This window comes from Brassica napus, unplaced genomic scaffold (assembly GCF_020379485.1).
Source record: "Brassica napus cultivar Da-Ae unplaced genomic scaffold, Da-Ae ScsIHWf_172;HRSCAF=309, whole genome shotgun sequence".
Lineage (NCBI taxonomy): Eukaryota > Viridiplantae > Streptophyta > Magnoliopsida > Brassicales > Brassicaceae > Brassica > Brassica napus.
In genome coordinates this window covers 14,736-36,883 of record NW_026015147.1, presented here as the reverse complement: position 1 = coordinate 36,883, position 22,148 = coordinate 14,736, and the positions used below count along the sequence as shown (strand labels likewise).

Below are 22,148 nucleotides of genomic sequence, written 5' to 3'. Positions count from 1 at the left end.
TTATATATTGAGATTTTATTGATGTTTAAAAACAAAACTAAATGTTATAAAACTGTGCGACATTGGAAGCGTAAGATGTCTTAGTGTCTATCTACTTTGTGGCCTCCACGTCCGGGATGATTTCCAAATTAAACTAACTTTGCCATCGTTAGTCGTACTAAATAACAAAAAACTATGTCTCCCCAATTGTTCAATTTCATAAATCTGAGAAAAGTATGCAGAAGCATAATAATTGCACAACTAATCCTACGCAATTAATTGTTCTAAATCCAAATTTATACCCGGTCAATTAAATATTAATATACGAAATAATATTATATTACCATTTGATGTAGTCATGTAGACCCATAAATGATAAAACACGTGTTATTTATCTCTCATTTTTCCACAACTTGGGTCATTTGAATGGTTCTATATATGTTCAAGTTTGTTTATACTTTAAAAAAACTCCTCGTAGACGTCAAAAAAAAAAAAAAAAAAACTCCTCGTAATCTGTCATTTCTCATACACGTTAAATGGAATTAGCCCAATAATCGTTCTACTTAAGTTCTCTTTTCTTGTAAGAAAAAGCGATAGCTCTCAGTAAATTGTCTCTCAAACTGGTGATCACAGCCATGGGGAAAGAACCACTGCTTCAGAAAGTGAGGATTCAAGAAGACATCGAGTCAGATAAGAAGACTCGTGTCAATGGCGGAGACGATGACGGCCCCGTCACGTTTGTTTTACTCCTCACAACCGTAACTGCTCTCTGGGGCACTTTCTCCTATGGCACTGCCGTAAGTTTCCACATCTTCACTTTTCATGCTTTCTCTCTTGTGTTTGCTAGGGTTATAAACCGGGTGCTAGCTAATAGAATAGATAAAGAACAAAAACTATTGACGTATGTTTCATACATAATTGTATGTTATATTATAATAACTTAATTTGTTGATTTGGTTATGTCATGTAGTATAGTACTAAGTAGGTTAGATATCCAATGACAAATCATTTATGTTTGGAAGATTTCTGACTTACATGTTTTCTTCTGTTTCTATTTCTCTTGGAGTGTCAATTTTCAAGAAAACTGTTTATCATTTGATGTAGATTTTTGCTGTCACACGATAGCTGACATTTTTTGTATAATTTTACAAGACTTTTTAGCTTTTAATTTGTTTTTTCTTTTGGCAGGCCGGCTTTACGTCACCAGCTCAAACTGGGATGATGGAAGGACTAAATCTCTCGTTGGCTGAGGTCAGTGTTGAATTGTTGATTTTACTTGCCGGCTTGCTGATATTCAGTGATTTTTAAAAGATTATTATTACAAAAAAAGAGAGAATATATTATTACGTTGAATAACAAATAAAAAAAGTAATCAAAATTATTGTTCTTTATACGGATGCAGTTTTCATTCTTTGGATCTGTATTAACAATTGGTGGACTCGTGGGAGCCGCGTTGTCGGGAAGATTCGCCGATCTTTTTGGTCGGAGAGGCGTAAGCCCATTTACTCATTTTCCTAAAACTAATTTACAATCCCATGTTTATACATTTATATTCCAAGAAAACTAGGTTTTGATGAGTGATTCAATGTGCAGGCATTGTGGGTGTCAAATTCATTTTGCATGGCCGGCTGGCTTATGATAGCCTTCTCTCAGGTTTCTAAAAATCAGTCAAATTCTTTTTGTCAGCAAAGTCAAAATTTCTTAATTTCTTATATATAATGTATTTTTTCGCATATTGGTGTTAATGTTTATGAAATACTCCATTTGTTTCAATATAATCCATATTTTAGAAAAATAATTTGTTTGTAAAAAATACCTATTTCACATTTTCAATATAAATAGTAAATTATAAATTTTGAAGACATTAATTATGTTTACTGAATTTTGATTAGCTAAAAATTATAAGAAATAGTTAATCACAAAATAATATTCTCTCTGTTCCTAAATAAAAAATGTTTAGAATAGTTTTTGTGTTTCAATATGTAGGATGTTTTCATATTTTTAAGTATTTTTAAGTTTATCAAAAACTGTGTAACCAATCAAATTTAACAGTTTTATTTTGTAATTGGTTGAATAGTTTTTAATTTAAAATTTTAATGATATTTTTTAAATAAAAAATAATTTTCTTAATAAATGTGTTTTACCTAAAAAATCTTATATTTAAAAACAGAGGAAGTACATTTGCTAACATGTTTTCTTAATTGATGAGAAAACTTACATCTCCGGTTTGGAGTTTCAACGCCTGACATTAATGTATATAAAACAAAATATATCTTGAATCAAAAGTCTAGACTAGTTTTAGAAAATAAAAACAGACGAAGTACATTTGCTAACATGTTTTCTTAAAGCTTTATGTATCTACTAATAAATGGTTTAATATAATAATATGCTAGGCGACTTGGTCACTTGATATTGGACGATTTCTTCTCGGAGTTGCATCTGGCGTAACTTCTTATGTGGTATGTTCACTAATTTAATACTCTTTCGGTTTCAATATAATACATATTTTAAAACTTTTACACATTAATAAAAATATATATAATAAATGCATAAATTTTATAATTATACTTTCCATAATTCTAACTAATACTCTATCTATATGTTTCATTATAAGTATCATTTAAATATTATTTTGTTTTGCTCCTATATAATTTTTTATTTTAGTTGATTTTTTAATTAATGAGTTAAAGTAAGAATAAAAATTAGAAAATGAAATTATTCATATTTGTTTTGAAAATGTAAAATAACACTTATAATAAAATAAAATTTAAAAGTTAAAACAACACTTAGTATGAAACGGAGAGAGTAAGAATTTAATAATTTTAATTAAGTTTTTTTTTAAGTTTGCAACTATCATTATTAGTTGATAAAACATGTAGTCTCTCCGTTCCTAAAAAATGTATGTTCTGGAAAAAAAAATTGTTTCAAAAAGATATATTTTTTACTTTTTCAATGTATGATTTTATGAAAAATTGTAAGTTTCAAAAAAATTAATGGTGTTTATTGAATTTCTATTGGTTAAAAGTTATGAAAAACTATTATTCACAAAAAACAATGCATATTTAATGAGTTTTCTTAATATATTTAAAAAGTTTAGAATATGCATCTTTTAAAAACAGAGGGAGTATTACACAAATGTATTTTTAACCAATTTTGTTTTTTAAAACATGTAACTTTATAAAACGGAGTAATTGATAATTAGGGTTTAGTGACCTAAAAGGCTAGAAGCAAAGTTTGAGTTAAGTAGGGTCTAGTAACCTATAAGGATATAAGCAACGTTTGAGTTAATTATTAACTCCAAATATATGTAATCTCGATCTACAGGTGCCCGTCTACATTGTAGAAATTGCACCCAAAAGAATCAGAGGCGCGTTCTCTGCGGTTAGCATGGTAATACCGCTAAATACGATGTCGTTACTACTAATATATTTTAAAAGTTTCTAATATTTTTTTCTTACAGCTTGTGATGTGTGCTAGCATGGCCTTCAGTTTCCTTGTTGGATCAGTAATTTCATGGCAGAACTTAGCTCTCTTCAGTAATTTGTTTTTACTTTTTCTACCAAAAATTATAAAACGATTTAATTAAATTTAGCACCATGTTCTTATAATTTTAAATGTACTCTAAATCAAGTTGATACGAGTTGTGCAGGTACAGTTCCTTGTGTTCTAGAATTCGCCGGTTTGGTCTTTATACCGGAGTCTCCTAGGTGGCTGGTAATTAATTAGTCTTGTCGTTTTTTCATGGTCAGCTCCAACATGCTTAATTGTGAGTGAATAGCAACATTTTTAATAGGTTTGGTGGTTTTGTAATTTATAGTCTAGAAATGGTCGGGTTAAAGAGTCGGAAGTTGCACTCCAACGTCTACGAGGAAACAGCACTAATATCACCAAAGAAGCTGCAGAAATCAAAGTAAAAAACATGTTTACGAAATTGGCATCTTTTAGTTTTAAAAATAAAATAGTCTTCTTCTTTTTCAGAAATATATGGAAAAACTTCAAGAATCCAAAGAAGATGGTCTTCTTGAACTCTTCAAACCGCGATATTCTCGTGCTGTTATTGTAAGTGTTTGATGAAAATTGTAGTTTCTTTTAACAAAAACGTGTTACTGAATGAATCGGTTATCTTTAGGTGGGGATTGGATTGCTAGTACTGCAACAACTCGGAGGTCTCAGTGGTTATACATTTTACATGAGCTCGATTTTTAACAAAGCTGGTACACAGTAAAATTTAAGTCCCTTACTGAACAAGGATTAATTAAAAATTAATTTTTATAGAGGAAAATAATCTGCAATTTAATTATTTCACAGGGTTTCCTAACAACGTAGGAGTGACGATAGCTACCGTGGTGCAAGCCACGATGAGCATTTTCGGATTGATAATCGTGGATAAATTTGGGAGACGACCTCTTTTAATGGTTTTGGCTTATTTTTAATCCCTGTTGTTAAATGGTCCTAGTGTTAAACGAAACTATATAAAATATGTTTAATGTTAAAAACGATATTAAATACAGTCGAGAAATAAGATATTAACGTCGTTTTGTTTATGTGAAATACTTGTAGGTTGCGACGGGCATGATGTGTCTGGGGTCATTCATCACAGGGCTGTCGTTTTTGTTTCAGGTGTTTTTGTTTACCTAAAAGAATTACTATATTAGTTAACATATGGCTGATGTTCAGTTCAAAAAAAATGTCTGATATAAATTCAGCTTATATTTTTTCCAATATATAACTGAAGCAATCAAACTAATTTACAGAGTTATGCTTTACTCGACAATTACACCTCGATTTCAACACTGATCGGAGTGCTGGTACGTAATAAGTTTCTTCTATTCAAAGAGATTAAATAGTCTTGCTTTGATAATTTTAATGTTAACTAATGCTACCATCTATTTTTCAAAACGAATGTTTTAAAAATACAAATATTTTAATGTATTTTATTAACTAATAATAATAAATTATAAATTTAAAAACATAAATTTATTAAATTACTAGTATTAGTTTAAATTGTTAAAAATATTTAATCACAAATAATTTATTTATAAGTAAACTTTAGTTTGTTTTCTTAAGATATAATACAGACTATTCGATAAACAATTACGGAAAATTATTGCAGGTGTTTCTAACTTCGATCACAATTGGAATAGGAGGTATTCCATGGGTCATTGTCTCCGAGGTAATCGTGGTTTTCAATATGATTGTAACTACATAATTAAATAGTTAAACAAAATAGTTAGGTTTTAATAGGCACAACAATATATGTATACCGTCGAATTAATTTTAGAAAACATAACTGATGACTGATATACACTTACCAAATATTAATTTCCGTATTTCAATTTTTCATTGTGGGATAATTAGATGACACCGATGAATATAAAGGGTTCATCAGGGACGCTATGCAATATAACTAGCTGGTCCTCTAATTGGTTCGTTTCGTACACATTCAACTTCCTCTTCCAGTGGAGCTCTTGTGGTAATTCACTTCATTTTGACAAGTAACCAAGTAAATTCAGTTATTTAATTATTGACCAATTTAATACTTTGTTGATGTATGTAAAATCACAGGTGTGTTTTTCATATATTCAATGATATCGGGTATGGGCATCCTATTTGTGATAAAAATGGTACCAGAGACTCGAGGTCGTTCCCTTGAAGAAATTCAAGCCGATGTTGCCCGATAACTTTGTATAATGTCAAAGGTTCTAGCCATTATCTTGACCAATGCTTCATAATGTTAACTAATAACACAAACACTTCTTCTTTGGATAGTTTGGACTACATCTTTATTTTTCATTAATTTAAATATAAAACTGGTTGGACTATCAACTATACAAGTAAAGATAATGGAAAATGTAGAAGAGAGTTTCTTACACAAAAAAGTCAAGAAGGAACAGAGAATTCAAACATCACCATTTGTAATATTCTTGTTGATGTTTCAAGCACGTGTAAATTAATGGCTTCTACTTCAAAAGGCACAGTTCATAAAGCCATTGTGGAGACGACTTATAACTCAAGCAGAACATGGTATATCGGCCATTCTTGAGGTTTAGAAATCACTATAATCATAGCTTGGTAGTTTGATGTAATCATCCCATATTCACATCCGAGATATGCAAATCTCATAAATTTTTAATCACGTAACACATCGAAGTTCCGTAACAATTCTGTTTGTGGAGCATGTGAAGGCTTATCGATCCAGTATGGTCTTTAACGATCTAAGCACATCTACTTAACATTCTTACAAAAAAAAAAATCTAAGCACATCTACTATGTAGACATGATTTCTCCAATTGGCATGTATAATCTTTGATTTAATAGTGGATTTTAACTAAGATATAATTGCATATTAGAACGAAATATTTCCAAATAAAAATACGACCGCTCAGATCTATATAAGAATTAACTTTGTTATTTTTACTGGGGTAGTAATTAAATACTAGTTAATTACATGTCTTATTCTTAAAACAATGAATTCTGCAATGATTTTTAAATCTTGTGGATTTTCAAAATGGCATCCGTTAATTCAGCGATCATGTCGGAGGTGACTTGATCAATTAATTCGGTATATTGATGCGTAATTTATAAATGCCAATGATATTACGGAAGCCAAATATTAAAGTGAAATTACATTCTGTATACATATTTTTTTCTCTAATTAAATTAATGTTCTAAATTCCATACCATGATGCATTCGTTGATAGACACAAAACTTGTTCCATCAAAAATAGTTTACTAATTTCATCTTTTTTTTTGGATTTTAAGTCAATTCACTCAATATTAAAACTATATATGAACATTCAAAAAATTTATGTGTATAGATTTTCTGATGGATATATGATATTGACGTTTTATCTATCAATAGCTTTGATCTAGTCATATTCTTGCTGTTCATGAATCTTATGGTATTTATGCAGGAACATTTTGTTTACCAATCATGTTACAAATGAATAAATGATAAAATTGTGAACCTTCGAACAAAAAAAAAGGATAAAATTGTGAACCAATCAGATACTCATATGACTTTGTTTTTGCTTAGAGAAATATTTGTAATGTCTAAATAAACAGAAATATGACCGATCTTATAAAAAGAATATTGGGTGCAATCCAAATAAAATTATGATATCTGGAACTTTGTTAGATGAAATATATTATGAAAAGAAAGCTTTATTGTACTGTCATTTTCTATTAATATTGCAAAATTTAGCTAATAATTAACTTTATTTTATATATATATATATATTGTCATTAGCAATTTATACAAAAAAAAAAACTCATTTTCTGATGTTATTTTGCAAAGCTAGCATCAAGCAAAATAGAGATTCCATTTTTAATTATATGGAAACGTAGTGCCTGTATGGACTCCATGTCTAACATGATTTCCAAATTAATGAACTTTGGTCCATTTTAGTCGTGTCTCCCAATTTTAGTCGTAAATAACAAAAGCATGCATAAATTATTAAATTTATAGCTCTTCCATTAAATCCTACGCGATATTGGTAGAATCCAAACTCTAACCAAGTCAATTAGTAGTTATTAATGAATGAATCAACAACCAACTACTATTTCATATCATAACTCATAATCATTTAGTTGCAGACCATATATGAGAAATCACATTATTCATGTGGGTTAATGTCATTATTATTTTCCCCCAGTAGATTCCAGGATAAAGTTTACAGTCCTTTTTGAACCGCTGTAGGAATTTTGCTATTGCCAGAAATGAAATTGCATTTAGTAAAACTCAGTATGGTAAAACTACATCATTGGTCAATACTCCAACAATAAATAACCAATATAGTAACGTCACCTGGTTCCATTTTTTTATATATATTTACGTTACCATATTTCTATAAACTATTTTGGCGAAGAATTGTATACCACATGATTATTGTAAGAAGCGGAGGAAGATTGAATATAAATTATTAAACATTCCACGTAGGTGGTGATGAAGTTCCTTGGACAGTATATAAACAATGGTTAAAGCCCAACATATTTTTCCACATAACGTTTCCTACCTATTTAGCATGTACAAGTGGCCTATATTACTGTGGTATATCCGAGATGTTGAACTTTGGTTGTTTGCGATGGACCGTTTTCCACCTACATTTCGAGAGGGGCTATTAAACATCTCACATCGGTTGTGATGAGGTTCCTTGGGCAATATATATATGTATGAACAATCATTTATTCAAGAAGTAGTTTTTGAATGTGAGTTAGGTCCATCAATAATATAAATAAAAAAATATTTGAAAAAATAGTTTAACGAAGATCAAAGTTTGACTCAGCGATTAGAAGCGGGCCCATAAAAGTAAGGTTAATTTGGTGGTTAATTAACCTAATTTGATCTATTGCATTCTCAGATAAATATTATCTTATATATTAAAAGAGAAGTCATGACTTTTTTCATGTGTGATTTTTTTTTTAATTTGGACCATCACTTAGAAATTTTATTAAATGTATTTTATTAAGACTAATAATACATAGAATTTTTAAAATACTTTTATCATAATATCTTTTGATATCCTTTTTATTTTAAAAATCTAACAAATCTGTTTTAAAAGATCTTTACAGGATCTTCATTTTCGAAATTATATTTAAATATTTTTCACTAATTTCGAAATTAGTTTGAAATATTATTATACATTAATAAATTCAGTAATCGTTTATAAAATAAAAAATAAAAAATTCTGTAATATTTTATATATTATATAACAATAATCAATCATATTAAAAGAAAATTATTATATTGAGCTAAGTATAATAAAACTGTATTAAATTTATAAATTTTATTTTCATAAGTATAAAAAATTTATGTTCAAAAATAAAATCTAATATGTTGGTAAGATGGATTAAGCAAAATATATAATACATGTATAAAAATTAACATGTATTTCTTTATAATATAAAATCTTTGTAACTACTTTAATCATAATATATTTTCATTTTAAATTCTAATAAATCTGTGTAAAAGTATTTTAACAATAATTTAATGTATTTTAAGTTATCGTTTATAAAATAAAAAATAAATAAATTATATCCTATTTTATCCACTTTATGTCATGATCATGTTAAAATACAATTATTATACTTAAATAAATATGATAAAAGTATATTCAATTGATAAATTTATAAATTTTATTTTCATAAATATAAATTATTTATTTTAAAAATATAATATGATGATAGAACGGCTTAAAATTAACAAACCTTATAATACATGTCTAAAAAGTAACATATTTTAGACTTTTGTATATACAATAATATATTATCTAAATTGAATAAACTTAAAAATATTAGTAAAAAGAAATACAGCTTTGAAACACGGGTCAGAATTTAGCATAAATTAAATACAAAATATTTTCAAATATGTTTTTTCATGAATATATTAATTTGCTTAATAACTAAATGCAAATACAATAAGATAAATATATAATAAGAAGTAAAAATACATACGGTTTTAATCAAATGATTGATTATAACATGTAAAATATAATATTATTATATTTGAAATAGTTATATAAACATTTAAGTATATGATTAATGTTAAAAAAATATACCACTAATGTTTAAAAATAATAATTTATGTATAAAAAGAGTAAAAACAAACACCCGCGCGGTTGCGCGGGTCAAAATCTAGTAATTATTTAAATGCATCATTGCATTCTCAGATAAATATTTGCAACAATGTAAATGTTCTTTGTCAGCCTGTGTAAATGTTCTATAACTCTGAAATAGTTAAACATTACAATATTTGATGATCAACCATTGTATGATTAACCATTGCAAACTTCTAAATATAATTGTTAAAATTTTTTGTCTATATAAGAGTTGTGGACATTGATACATACAAAGACACAAAAAAGAGAGAAAATTATGTTGTTCATTTTCCAAAGATATTTTGTATAACCTCAAATTGACAAATGTTAAAATATTATTTTTAAAATGTGTTCATGCACGATTAATCATTATCTATTTTCATAATTTATAACAATTTGATCAATCATTAAGTTAACATGTTTACCCTTATGTTAGCCAATTATATAAACTTTGAATATTAATTAATTATATTAAATGGCCTAAACAGTTTGAAAACATTTTTACAGTTGATGGTATAATTCTTAATTCATTTAGAAATGTATACATTTACTAGAGATTGATAAAAAGTGGTATGAGTCAATATTCATTTATGTATTCTATAATATATTAATTTTAGCCTAAATGTCAGATATATATTCTAAAGTTAAAATGTTCATTTTTCTGTATCATCATTTTTATTATACTTTTAGATATAATTGTTATTTTAAAATTTAATATTATTTTTCCATAGCCTATTCTATTTGTAAAGATATGGAATAGGGGCGCATTCAATTCGTCTTTGTTTATTAAAGTTTAGTCCAAGTTTTTTGTTTCATCGCGGGGTGCGGACCGCACTAGTGGATTTTATAATTTTTTAAAAAATTGTAACTTAATATATTATCAGTTCAAAAATCATTAAATCAATTATTGTCTTGCTTTTTGAAATATTTAATATTTAATTAAATATCAATTTTTTATATACAATAATGTTTTTACTTTAATAAAATATCTTTTATTAATACAAACTTGAAAACCTTCATATATACATAAAAATAAGGAAAAAAGTTTTCTAGCTACACGAAATTTACTATAGTATGGAGGAAACCATCCAATGTATGATAATGTGTCAACAACTACACGAAGCTTATGTTAATAAATGTCACATGCACGAAGTAAATAATAATATGGTGGCAACATCACAATCAGGTTTAATTGATTTTAAGCTAAGTTAATGGGGTCAATCCGTAATTTATTAAGTTTAATAAACTTAATTGATTTTGATAATAAACTTAATAATTTATTAAACTTACTTAATAAACTTAATAATTTTATTAAACTTATTAAAATTAATAAATTTATTAAAATTAATAAACTTAATCATTTATTAAGTTTATTAAATGATTAATTTTATTAATAAATGATTAAGTTTAATAAATTTATTAATTTTAATAAGTTTAACAAAGTTAATAAAGTTTATTAAGTAAGTTTAATAAATTATTAAGTTTATTATCAAAATCAATTAAGTTTATTAAACTTAATAAATTATTAAATGTATTAAGTTTAATAAATTACGGATTGACCCCATTAACTTAGCTTAAAATCAATTAAACCCGATTGTGATGTTGCCACCATATTATTATTTATTTCGTACATGTGACATATATTGACATAAACTTTGTGTAGTTGTTGACACATTATCATACATTGGATGGTTTCCACCATATTATAGTAAATTTCGTGTAGTCATGAAACTTTTTTCCAAATAGAGATTTATATTTATTTTAAAAATATTATGATGTGAAGTATATTTTGCATAACATAATATATTTTAAATTTGGGAAAATTTTATTTTTACCACTTTCATATTACCAGTTTTCATCTTTACCACTACTGAAGGGACATTTTCAAAAATATCTTCTTCATTAAGTGGTAAAAGACTCTTAAACCATGATTAACCTCAGTCTCATAACCGGGTTCTTAGCTTCGGCTAAGAGACAGTTCCTAACTTTTCTTAGATTTTAACTAAGAAAAACTAAGAACTGTCTCTTAAATAAGAGATATAAGAGTCGTCTCTTAGCCGAAAAGTGTAAAAAAAAAAAATAGTGTCAAATCATGAGATAAGAACCCCAGTTAAGAGACCAGGGTTAATCATGCTCTTATGTCATTGTTCTTTATATATATAATAATTAAATAATTAAATAAATAAAAAAACTAAAAATATAAAAATAACTTTTTAAATTTTTTTCGAATTATACTATTTTGAAATTCAAACTCTAAACCCTAAAACTCAACTCTAAACCCTAAAACATCAATCATAAACCCTTTTCTTTTGAAATATGAACCCTAAACCCTAAACCATCAATCCTAAAACCTACTTTTTTTTTGAAAACCAAACCGTAAACCCTGAAACATCAACTCTAAACCTTAAACCCAGAAACATCAACTCTAAACCCTAAACCCTAAACCTTCAACTCTAAACCCTAAACCATAAACATTAAACCCTAAACTATCAACACTAAACCCTAAACCCTAAAAAGTAAACTCTAAACCCTAAACCCTAAAAAATTAACCATAAACCCTAAAACATCAACTCTAAACCCTAAACCCTAAACCCTAAAACCCTAGAGTTGATGTTTTAAGGTTTAGATTTGAAGGTTTAGGGTTTTTGGGTTTACTTTTAGGGTTAAGAGTTGATGTTTTAAGGTTTAGATTTGAATGTTTAAGGTTTTAGGGTTTGAATTTCAGAAAAACATAGTGTTTAGGGTTTACGTTTAGAGTTGATGTTTTAGGGTTTAGAGTTAGAGTTTATGTTTCGGGGTTTAGGGTTTAGAGTTGATGTTTTAGGGTTTAGATTTGAAGGTTTAGGATTTAGGGTTTAGGGTTACAGTTGATGTTTCGGGGTTTAGGGTTTAGAGTTGATGTTTTAAGGTTTAGAGTTTAGAGTTGATGATTTAGGGTTTAGAGTTGATGTTTTAAGTTTAAATTAGTTAACGATAAGTTTTTTTTGTCATAGTTAATCAAAGGGTTATAAATGTCTTTTACTCTTCGTTAAAGATAATGATAAAAGTGGTTAGTGTAAACATATGAAGTGGTACTTTGAAAATACTATTTTTGGCAATTTTCCTTTAAATCTTAAATTTTTAAATTTTTTCATCTATTTTTAAAATGTATTAAAATATATATTCTTCGGATAACAACACAAAATATATAAGAATTATCCTTTTTTTAAAATACATTAATTTTTTTGTCTCGTTAATTATGTTATTACAAATTATGAGAAACATTACATAGACGATATTACAGCCGAAAATTCTACCTGTTTTATGAAGATTCACGCCTGACTGCATCATTCTGAGTAGCCCTATAAGATCCATTCCTGACGGTACTCCTTGCACCATGCTGAAGATCTCCTGTAAGCATTTTCTCTAATTTTTTGCATAATTCACATTCTCTGGGAATTGAAACCTAGACTCCTTCCTGTAGAAATTGCGTTGTCTGGGGTTCGTACCCCATACTTGGGTGTAGAAGACTTTAAACTTTGACCACCATGTCTCAGTGCTTCCACAAATACATTAATGTTTAGAGGTAACAATGACTTTAACCGCTCTAACAATTATTTTAACCACTCTAATTTTTAATGTGAAAGCTCGAATGCGGAAAATTACTTCATAAAATAATAGTTTAAATAATTATATAGATAGACATTGACATATTGTACATGACGTGAGATTACTGGAGATAAATGTGTAAACGTTCTTACATATATATTGAAACTTTCACAAGTTTCTAACACACTCGTACGTGTGTACAATTTGTAAATATTATTCAATTTAGTTAGAAGGTCAATTTTGTGGGAAACTTTCACACCTTTTAGGAGACGACATCCGCAAGTTTCTATGAAATTTTAGTTATTTCTTTTCATATAATTTTAGGTGATTGCGATGAGAGGGAGGATGGAATATGAGAATGTGGTTGAGCTCATGGAGCAAGGAGTCGAGCAAGTGAACTTCGTTGGAAGTTTAACTAATTTGTTTAAGGACATTGTCATGGCTATTGAAGAGAACGATGAGATCTTGAGAGGTCTATGCGGAGAAGACGGTGTTGTTTATGCTATATGTGAGTTGCAAGAGGAATGTGATTCTAGAGGTTCGTTGATCTTGAAGAAGTACATGGAGTTTAGGAAGCTAGCTAGGTTGGCTTCTGATATCAACAACTCTCCAAATTTGAATCTGCTTGCTGGTGGTGCTTCTGAAAGACCAGACCCGAGAGAAGTAGAGCTCTACGTGGAGGAGATACTGTCTCTGATGCAGTTAGGTGAGGATTATACAGAGTTCATGGTGTCAAAGATCAAGTCTTTGACGTCAGTTGATGCTGAGTTGTTACCAAGAGCTACGAAAGCGTTTAGAAATGGTAGCTTTAGCAAAGTGATTCAGGACGTGACGGGATTCTATGTGATACTAGAAGGGTTCTTTATGGTTGAGAATGTGAGGAAAGCCAAAAGGATTAATGAGCATGTACCGGACAGCCTTACCACATCAATGGTGGACGATGTGTTCTACGTGTTGCAGAGCTGTCTGAGGAGAGCCATTTCGACTTCGAACATTAGCTCTGTGATTGCTGTGTTGAGCAATGCTGGTAGCTTGTTGGCTAATGATTACCATGAAGCTTTGCAGCAGAAGATTAGAGAGCCTAACCTTGGTGCTAGGTTGTTCTTAGGTGGTATTGGTTGCATCAAGACGATGGTCGGCTTAAAACCAAATCTCGCTTACTAACTAACATTATAGAAGAGAGCATCTTCAAGATCACGAGTTCGAATGCCATAAAAATAGCTACTTTTAAATGCTTTCTTATCTAAAACATGATGAGCTAAAAGCTCATAGCTTCTTAATTCCCTAAAAAAAGTTCTAACACATTGCATTACCAATAAATCATCTTAAATTTTTTTGTTAGTTGTACAAATAATTTTGTTCCTTTTAGTAATTTGAAAACGTACTTGAATTTTATTCATTTTAACTGAGCTGATTATAAACCTTCTCAAAATTCATTATTTATGGATTTGGAAGTTCATAAACAGGTATATATAGTGGGTTTTAGCTCCAGATATACACAAAACAAGCATCTATACTCAAACTATATCAACATTCATTATATAGATTAGGCGACAGAAAAACATTCCTTATAGAGTATTAAATTTTTTGATAAAAAAAAGATAAGACGAGAAACTTATTTGGTTACAAGTCCCAGCAATCAATAAAAAGGAATAATAGATGATGAAATTTCAAATATATGGAAAATATAATTATATTTTTTATTTACATGAAACTGGTTAATGGATGGTATTCAAATAAAAATCAGATTTCCGTTGTATCTTAAACCTTGGCATAAATATAAATTTCAATCATTTCAGAAGACTCGACTAAAAAAAAACTTTCTCGGTCAATCTCTTTGACCCTCATTCTTAGAGATAAAATAGATGAATACATTGGAGATAGTCTAAGACATGACCGACGTAAATGATCGACGTTGAAATTTCAGCTTTTCTGATTCTTACTATTCTAATGTTTCAATATAATTTGAATATTTCTTTTGCTTTATAATATAATGGTTTGAAAGTCTTTTTTGTTTCACTATATAAATTGTTTTTATATTTCAATGTAACTTTATAATTATTGGATATTGTGTAGCCAATTAAATTATGTAAATTACTGTGAAATTGATTAAATTAATATATTAAATGACAGTTTTCTAAAGTAATAACTTTTAAATATTACATATTCTAATTAACTGATTACATTTTGAAACAAATGGAGTAATCTATAAACTAACTTTATATAGATATGAGGACAAAATTGTAAAATGATATCACTTTGAATTTTTCTCATTCTGTGCATTCCTAATTGGAAGGAGATAATCAACATTTAATATAATGTTACCCTCAGTATATTAGAAATGGTCGAACCGTAAACCAATTAAGGATGATGTAAGGAAGACGTAAAGATGTATTTCCAGTTATCACAAATATAGAATCAATTGACAACAACTTAATTATGTTCATACTTTCTAATATTATAATATCTCACCATATTAGTGGCTAAATAAGTTTTCTCTAGCACAAATACTCACTATATTCTTGGAGTTTAAGTTTTTCTATCTTATGATATTAGTAGTTTGCTCCAAAAAAAAGAAACGGTCGAACTGTACATTGTAATTGGAGAAAGAAAACAAATAAAAATCAACCGAAGACTTTTAAGGTATATGAAACAAAAATTAGAAATAGCAATTCTTTGTAACTAAAGAATAAGGCAATAAAATTGTAAAAATACAAAATAAAACAAAAAAATATACACATAAAGAAAGATTTAGTAAAATCATAATATAATTTCCATAATTGATAGTGCTCAGTTACACTAAAAAGTCTTAATTTACAACATACACAGTTTTATTTACATCTTTAAACCTATTATCTAATTAAAATGATTCTAAAAAATGTGTCAGCATGAAGAGTTATAAAATATACGATAAAATTTAATACATAACGTTAAAAATACATTATCACTGATCACTAAGAAATCATGTTAGTGTAATAAAAATAAAATGATAACACATTTATTAAAACCATAGAACGGCACACAACAAAGTGTTATTAAATATACAAACTACAAATTAAATATGCTCAACACAAACACACATAAAAATGAAACATCATATTTGGATATATTTAAATAAATAATTTTAAATATATTATATTCTTGATAATTTTAAAATTACTTAAAAAGAAAATAAATTATTAAAAAATTAATATACAAATAAAACTAAATCAATATTTTGTAACGTCAAAATAATAAATGAATAAAAACTATATTATGCTAATAAAATAGATTTTAGATCTTAAAGACTTTTAATTTATGTAATATTAAAAAATTCAAAATTTGTTTATTACAAGTAATATTTTACCATTAGATATATTAAAATAATATTCTAGATCGATATTTAATTATCAGTTTTCAACTATTACACGTAAAAAATATTATTAAGTACGTTTTTTTTTTGAAAAGGGGGTTTTATATTTTAAGTAGGTTATTGGAATACTTTTTCTTTTCTTGAATTTATTCGAGATGAGATTCCGATCTTTAAACTAAGATAATTTATGTTCTACACATAACTATATTTTTACATAATTCTAAAATCGCGGACTTGGTTCTTAATATTTTATTAGTTAATTGTGTTATATATAATAGAAATACTTATTTTAAACTAAAAATATAAAAAAAATCAAATTTAAAATTAGTTATATATAATTTATTATACAAAAATTCATATACAAATAAAAATGATAAATGTAACAAATTTAAATATATTATCTGCGCGTAGCGCGGAGAAATGATCTAGTTATAGTAATAGGGGTTAATCCTGCATCAATCTTAAAATATAAATATTTGCCTACCTATTCTAAACCTGGCAAGTTGGTTACTGAGAATATCACAATAACATATAAGAATGGTTCAAAGGGAACAAATATTAATTATTTCTTTTAGAAAAACTTTTTGTTAAGACTTGCACGTCATACCTTTGCTGTTTACATTATTTTATTACACATTAAATTGAACTAGCTAGCCCAAACGAAACTCAGTCTCTCGCTTCTTTTTTTCGAGAAAAAAAACACTTTTAACCACTGCACCAGGTCTCTAGCTTCTTAATCTGTCTTCTCTTCAATCTATCTTTCTATCTCACCCTGATCAGCCATGGGGGAAGAACCACTGCTTCAGAAACTCAGGATTCAAGAAGACATCGAATCAGCCAAACACAAACTTGTTAACGACGACGTTGACGACGGTGATGGTCCAGTCACTTTCATTTTACTCTTCACAACCTTCACCGCTCTCTGCGGCACCTTCTCTTATGGCACTGCCGTAATTTCTTCATCTTCATCTATTTTTTTTTTTTTTTTGTGTGGTGGTTTTTCTGTTTCATGTTAGATTAAATATAGCTAGAATGCTCAATAAAGCTGGAAAACAAAAACTAAAATCAACGTAAATTTGAAATGAATAATTTGTTCTTTATAAAAAAAATACTTTTTTTTATTTTCATACAGCAAAAGTAAAATAAAATTAGCAACATAAACAATGCTTTCTTCTTCTTTATTAGACAAAAAAAGCTTTCTTTCATTCTTTTTTACTGAGCACGAAAGTTGGTTAAGATTTATGAGTAGGTCATATATCAAATCGTTAATTATTAGTTTTTGGAAGATCATTGTAGTCATATCGAACAACAGAAATGCTTTTCTGTTTTTATTTCTCTTGGAATGTCCAAATCAGGAGAATGATCTATCAGGCTGTCACGAAAAGCGACATATACTTATGATAAATATATATCCACATGATTTTCTGGTCTTATTTTATTTTGGGAAGGCCGGCTTTACGTCACCAGCTCAATCTGGGATGATGGCAGGACTAAACCTTTCTTTGGCTGAGGTCAGTGTTGAATTGTTGATTTTATTTCCTGCATACTAATATGATTTTCAGTCCTCTTAATAATAATTCTTTGTTATCTAATACAGAAGATAATTTATGAGTAAAGGGACATATGTCAAAAATGTAATAACTATTACATAATCGGAATATTAGTCAAACATTCAATAAGAAAATACGAATGCTTCTACCTTAACTTTTACACACCGTCTAACTTAACCACTATACTACTGGGTTCATCCGTTTGTATTAATTAGAGTTTCTACTTAAAAGTACATGTCAATGTCATAGTAATATAGTTTTGCTCAGTTATCATTTAAAAAAACGAATATAGCTGGTAATATACAAATAAAATTGTGTTATCTTATAGAAGAAAAAGGCAACTAAGCTATTGTTCACTACATGAATGTAGTTCTCTTTCTTTGGATCCATATTAACAATTGGTGGACTTGTGGGAGCCGCGATGTCCGGAAAACTCGCTGATCTCCTTGGTCGGAGAGGCGTAAGTTTTTAATCCATTATTAAATTTTATTTTATCATAATGACTAAACTTACAATTCAATTACGTCATTCTTTATAAATTCCAATAAAAATAAATAGCGTCTTGATATATGAGTACGCAGGCTTTATGGGTTTCAAACTCGTTTTGCATGACCGGCTGGCTTATGATCGCCTACTCTCAGGTTTCTAAAGATCATTCAACGTTCCTTTTAAGTTTTTTAGTACTATGTTTTTATATGGTATTAGTTTAACTGGTTCAATGTTTTAATTTTTACCAATATAACTTTGGTTTATTACAACACCCCCAATATTGTACACAAAAATAATTCAGATAAAATTAGAAGAGTTAATATTGATTGTTAACTGTTTCTAATAATATGCTACATACTATTTAAGGCGGCTTGGTCCCTTGATATCGGAAGACTTTTTCTCGGCGTTGCAGCTGGTTTATCTTGTTACGTGGTACGTATAATTTCATTAGACTATGACTAGGGTTAGTGACTTTCAGTCCAAGCAACAAATAAGTTAGTTATTAACTGCAAATCCAATCCCAATGTACAGGTACCAGTCTACATTGTAGAAATCTCACCCAAACAAATCAGAGGCGCGTTTACTGCGGTTAATGCGGTAGTTTATATACGGTCCATTGTTACTTTTTGCTCATTTTAATTAATTATTTTTAAAAAAACTTAAAAAAGAGATTCTTTGATCGTTTTTCTTCTTCTGCAGCTTGTGATGTCTTCTAGCGTCTCCATTACATTCCTCGTTGGATCAGCCACTTCATGGAAAACATTAGCTCTTATAAGTACTCCCTCTGTTTTTAAAAGATGCATATTCTAGACTTTTCACATATATTAAGAAAACTCATTAAATATGCATTGTTTTTTGTGAATAACAATTTTCCATAACTTTAAGCCAATAGAAATTCAATAAACACTATTAATTTTTTTGAAACTTACAATTTTTCATAAAATCATACATTGAAAAAGTAAAAATGTATCTTTTTAAAACAAATTTTTTTTCCAGAACATACATCTTTTAGGAACGGAGGGAGTAACATATAATCTTGGAATTTGCCAACAAAAAAAATTACATATACTTTATTTAATTTTAACTCTGTTTTCTTATGATTCCAAGTAACCAAGTTGATACAAATGAATTTTTTTTTTTTTTTCGTTTGGAATTGTGCAGGTACGGTTCCTTGTGTTTTAGAATTCGTTGGTTTATTCTTTATACCGGAGTCTCCTAGGTGGCTGGTAATGAATTAGTCTTATACCTATTGATTAAATTTTAACATATACATATACCATATTAAGAAACAGTATTACAAGTAAATCAAATAATTTAAGAGCTTATTTTGTGTGATTTATAGTCTAGAAATGGTCGGGTAAAAGAATCGGTAGCTGCACTCCAACGTCTGCGAGGAAACAACACTAATATCACGAAAGAGGCTGCAGAAATCAAAGTAGAAACAAAATGTTTATGAAACTCAATTAGTAAAACATATTTCCTGACTGAAGTATTTGATTCCCATAGTGATAATACTTCAAGTATATTTTCAGATATACATGGAAAATCTTCAAGAAGAATTCAAAGAAGATTGCTTTTTCGAGCTCTTCAAACCACGATACTCTCGTGTTATTAGTGTAAGAATTCGACTAAAAATCTAGAGTTTATGAATAGAACTGAATTATCTGTATCTTTTAGGTGGGAATTGGATTGCTAGTACTGCAACAAGTCGGAGGCCTCAGTGGCTATACATTTTACATGAGCTCGATATTTCACAAATCAGGTATATTCAGAATTTAAACGAAGCATCTGTATGAAGTATAATATAATTATCAAATAATGATGATAACATACAAGTTAATTGTCTGACAGGGTTTCCTAACAACATAGGAGTATCAATAACGAGCGCGGTGCAGTTGGTGACAAGCATTTTAGGATTAATAATCGTGGATAAATATGGGAGACGGTCCCTTCTAACGGTTATACCTTATTTTCAGTTATTGAAACTATATAATATATGGTGGATAAATTAGAAGTTAACACAGTTTTTGTTTATGTGAATTTCTCATATGCAGGTTGCGACGGTCATGATGTGCATGGGGTCATTAATCACAGGACTATCGTTTTTATTTCAGGTTTTTATTAGAAAAATAATCACATTAGTTAAATTATAAGGTATACATTGGTTAATGTAAATTATGTTTCTATTTTTTACCAATATAATTGAAGACATCAAACCTTATTTACAGAGCTATGCTTTACTCAACAACTACACCCCAATTTCAGCACTCATTGGAGTGTTGGTACGTCCTACATCCAAAAATTATAAAAATCCGTCTTATCTCTTTTTGTCAACTACATTATTATATTTTTTCCTTAATATATTTACCGGCTTTTATAGTATTTTGTCAACCCTAATTGCAGGTTTTTTTCGTTTCCATCACAGTCGGAATAGGAGGTATTCCATGGGTCATGGTCTCCGAGGTAATGTTTTGTCTTTAAATGATCGTGACCAGACTATAACAATATAGTTCTGTATCAAGATGCACAAGAACATTATTGTATGTCGAATTCAAAAGCATAAAAACATGCAGATGCTCTTATAAAAAAAAACATATAGACGAGACTGCGTTAGATTGAATAAAACGTAAATACATTTCGAAAACAAGGAAACTGAGTTATGAATTGTATTGTATGTACTACTTCCGCATAGTATAGTTATATATGTCAAACCATGGAGATTTGTTTTTCCTTGAATTTTTTTAATATATTCGAGAATATTAATTAGGTAATATAAAGTTCTTTTTTTTTCATTTTTTTTTTCACAGGTAATAAGTTCATTTAATTCAAACTATCCATATGACCTAACCAGTCGTTTTTAACATATTTTATTGTTTTATTTTGTGGGAAATTTAGATGACACCGATAAATGTAAAGGGATCGGCAGGAACGCTATGCAATCTAACGAGCTGGTCCTGCAATTGGTTCGTATCCTACACATTCAACTTTCTCTTCCAATGGAGTACTTCTGGTAATTTATATCGTTTTTCTTTCCAATAAATAACTAATTCTAATTTCACTTCTTAGCAAAAAAAAAAAATTCTAATTTCACTTATTAATAATTTTCTACTTTTATTACAGGTGTGTTTTCATATATTCACTAATCTCTGGTTTGGGCATTCTATTTGTGCTGAAAATGGTACCAGAGACTCGAGGTCGTTCACTCGAAGAAATCCAAGCTGATATTACCCGATAATTTAATTTGTACATAGTAATATTCTTTTTATTTGGTATCCAGTTCATATAGCTTCATAAATGGTCTCAGTTATAAGTCAATTCAATCCTCGTCTGGCCATAATTAAATATGCATAATTTGCACATATACCACTAAACAATTGGTTGGTTCTTTTTTTTTTGTAAGGTCGATTGATCCAGTTATGTATGGTTCTTTTTTTTTGTAAGGTTGATTGGTGCATTTTTATGTATGGTGACATATATTACAAGATTAATCTATACTATTAAAGTAGTATCCTATTTTAAAAATTTAGGATTCTGCCCTTAGATTTTCATCATATTTACAAAAATAATAGAGATATCCTATATTAATGGTAACAA

General features: G+C 28.4%; 3 protein-coding genes across 4 annotated transcripts; all 3 read left to right on the top strand.

The window, feature by feature from the left end:
• The first annotated feature begins 20 nt into the window (after positions 1-20).
• LOC125598518 (putative sugar transporter ERD6-like 13) lies at positions 21-6,173 on the top strand. Its single transcript, XM_048772560.1, has 17 exons — positions 21-776; positions 1,168-1,230; positions 1,382-1,471; positions 1,573-1,632; positions 2,373-2,438; positions 3,304-3,369; positions 3,440-3,515; positions 3,629-3,693; positions 3,797-3,889; positions 3,958-4,038; positions 4,109-4,193; positions 4,288-4,394; positions 4,540-4,599; positions 4,734-4,787; positions 5,093-5,152; positions 5,338-5,452; positions 5,545-6,173. The coding sequence occupies exons 1-17, from the start codon at positions 615-617 to the stop codon at positions 5,658-5,660; spliced, it is 1,419 nt and encodes a 472-aa protein (XP_048628517.1). The 5' UTR covers positions 21-614; the 3' UTR covers positions 5,661-6,173.
• Positions 6,174-13,496: 7,323 nt separating this feature from the next.
• LOC125598515 (conserved oligomeric Golgi complex subunit 4-like) lies at positions 13,497-14,327 on the top strand. Its single transcript, XM_048772556.1, has one exon. It carries the CDS (start codon positions 13,497-13,499, stop codon positions 14,325-14,327), a length of 831 nt encoding a protein of 276 aa, XP_048628513.1.
• A 2,751-nt stretch (positions 14,328-17,078) lies between these two features.
• LOC125598517 (putative sugar transporter ERD6-like 13) lies at positions 17,079-21,645 on the top strand. Of its 2 annotated transcripts, XM_048772559.1 has the most exons (16): positions 17,079-17,465; positions 17,964-18,026; positions 18,436-18,525; positions 18,647-18,706; positions 18,921-18,986; positions 19,086-19,151; positions 19,254-19,329; positions 19,716-19,780; positions 19,897-19,989; positions 20,087-20,170; positions 20,232-20,316; positions 20,406-20,512; positions 20,609-20,668; positions 20,783-20,836; positions 20,958-21,017; positions 21,450-21,641. In XM_048772559.1, exons 1-16 carry the CDS (start codon positions 17,298-17,300, stop codon positions 21,591-21,593), a joined length of 1,341 nt encoding a protein of 446 aa, XP_048628516.1. In that variant the 5' UTR covers positions 17,079-17,297; the 3' UTR covers positions 21,594-21,641. The 2 variants fall into 2 exon arrangements, with proteins under 2 accessions (XP_048628516.1, XP_048628515.1); XM_048772558.1 differs by lacking the exon at positions 17,079-17,465 and having other exon boundaries at positions 17,737-18,026; positions 21,450-21,645.
• Positions 21,646-22,148: the final 503 nt, after the last annotated feature.

What these genes read in the sequence shown, in the direction of transcription:
- LOC125598518 (XM_048772560.1), top strand. Translation starts at nt 615, where the DNA reads ATGGGGAAAGAACCACTGCTTCAGAAAGTGAGGATTCAAGAAGACATC. An exon ending in CTTTCTCCTATGGCACTGCC is followed by an intron (nt 777 to 1,167) that starts GTAAGTTTCCAC and finishes TTCTTTTGGCAG; the next exon opens with GCCGGCTTTACGTCACCAGC. An exon ending in AAGAAGCTGCAGAAATCAAA is followed by an intron (nt 3,890 to 3,957) that starts GTAAAAAACATG and finishes CTTCTTTTTCAG; the next exon opens with AAATATATGGAAAAACTTCA.
- LOC125598515 (XM_048772556.1), top strand. Translation starts at nt 13,497, where the DNA reads ATGAGAGGGAGGATGGAATATGAGAATGTGGTTGAGCTCATGGAGCAA.
- LOC125598517 (XM_048772558.1), top strand. Translation starts at nt 17,757, where the DNA reads ATGAGTAGGTCATATATCAAATCGTTAATTATTAGTTTTTGGAAGATC. An exon ending in GATACTCTCGTGTTATTAGT is followed by an intron (nt 20,171 to 20,231) that starts GTAAGAATTCGA and finishes TGTATCTTTTAG; the next exon opens with GTGGGAATTGGATTGCTAGT. An exon ending in GACTATCGTTTTTATTTCAG is followed by an intron (nt 20,669 to 20,782) that starts GTTTTTATTAGA and finishes CCTTATTTACAG; the next exon opens with AGCTATGCTTTACTCAACAA.